This window comes from Onychostruthus taczanowskii, unplaced genomic scaffold (genome assembly GCF_017590055.1).
Source record: "Onychostruthus taczanowskii isolate IOZ18803 unplaced genomic scaffold, ASM1759005v1 scaffold391, whole genome shotgun sequence".
NCBI lineage: Eukaryota > Metazoa > Chordata > Aves > Passeriformes > Passeridae > Onychostruthus > Onychostruthus taczanowskii.
In genome coordinates, this window is record NW_024501360.1 from 8162 (window position 1) to 9446 (window position 1285).

A 1285-nucleotide genomic window follows, 5' to 3' on the forward strand; every position below is an offset into this window, starting at 1 on the left:
CCCAACATCTCCCTCACCTTGGCCCCACCTGGGAGGGTGGGGAACCCCAACATCTCCCTCACCTCGGTTCTACCTGGGGGGGGGGGGAACACCTCGGTGGCAGGTGGGAGGCGGCAGCACCCTCACCTCGGTCCCACCTGGGAGGGTGGGGAACCCCAACATCTCCCTCACCTCTGTCCCACCTGGGGAGGTGGGGAACCCCAACATCTCCCTCACCTCTGTCCCACCTGGGAGGGTGGGGAACCCCAACATCTCCCTCACCTCAGTCCCACCTGGCAGGGTGGAGAACCCCAACATCTCCCTCACCTCGGTCCCACCTGGGAGGGTGGGGAACCCCAACATCTTCACCTCAGTCCCACCTGGGAGGGTGGGGAACCCCAGCCACACCTCAAGACCACCCAGTTTCTCCCCCCAACCTCCCCTGGTACTCACCTGGGAGGCTGGAGACCCCCAAGACCCTCAAATATCTCCCGTCACCTTCATCCTCACCTGAGGGGGTTGGAGAACCCCAGACCCCAAACTTCTCCCGAACTTTGTCCCACCTGACCTGCTCCTCACCTGGGGGGGGTTGGAGAACCCCAAACCCCAGACCCTCAACATCTCCCCATCCTCATCCCATCTGACCCGCTCCTCACCTGCGGAGGGCTAAAGACCCCCCAGACCCCTCCTCACCCCCTGACCCAGCTCTCTCCTTCCACAGACCGTGAGAACCAATCCATCCTCATCACGTGAGTCCCCAACCCTGACGCTGCCCCACAGGTGTGGGGTGGGCCCAGGTGCCCCCCAGGACCCCTCAGTGACCCCCTGGTGACGGCCTTGCCCCCACAGCGGCGAATCGGGGGCGGGGAAAACGGTGAACACCAAACGCGTCATCCAATACTTCGCCAGCATCGCCGCCATCGGCGACCGCAAGAAGGAGGCGGCCAACAGCAGCAAGGTAGGGCGGGGCCCGGCCACGCCCCCCTCGGGGTGGGGAGGGTCCCCTGGGTGTGTCCCCACCTGCGGTGTCACCCCCACCCCAGGGCACCCTGGAGGATCAAATCATCCAGGCCAACCCCGCGCTCGAGGCCTTCGGCAACGCCAAGACCGTGCGCAACGACAACTCCTCGCGATTCGTGAGTGGGGCGGGGCCTGTGGGGCGGGGCCTGTGGGGCGGGGCCTGGGCTGTGGCTCACACCCATGGGGTGGGGTCCATGGGTGGGTTCCATGGGGCAGGGTCCACTGGGTGGGGCCTGTGGGGCAGGTCCTATGGGGGGCAGTCTGTATGGGGTGGGGCACGTAGATG

The 1285-nt window shown here is 66.2% G+C and overlaps 1 protein-coding gene across 2 annotated transcripts in view; it reads left to right on the forward strand.

Annotated features, from left to right (window-relative positions):
- Window positions 1-1285, forward strand: part of LOC121340057 (myosin-6-like) — a 25134-nt gene that overhangs the window by 5644 nt on the left and 18205 nt on the right. For both annotated transcript variants that reach the window (XM_041412448.1, XM_041412446.1), the window contains 3 exons: window positions 701-728; window positions 829-937; window positions 1023-1115. In XM_041412448.1, coding sequence (XP_041268382.1) covers window positions 701-728; window positions 829-937; window positions 1023-1115 — 230 coding nt within the window. The remainder of the gene's footprint in view (window positions 1-700; window positions 729-828; window positions 938-1022; window positions 1116-1285) is intronic.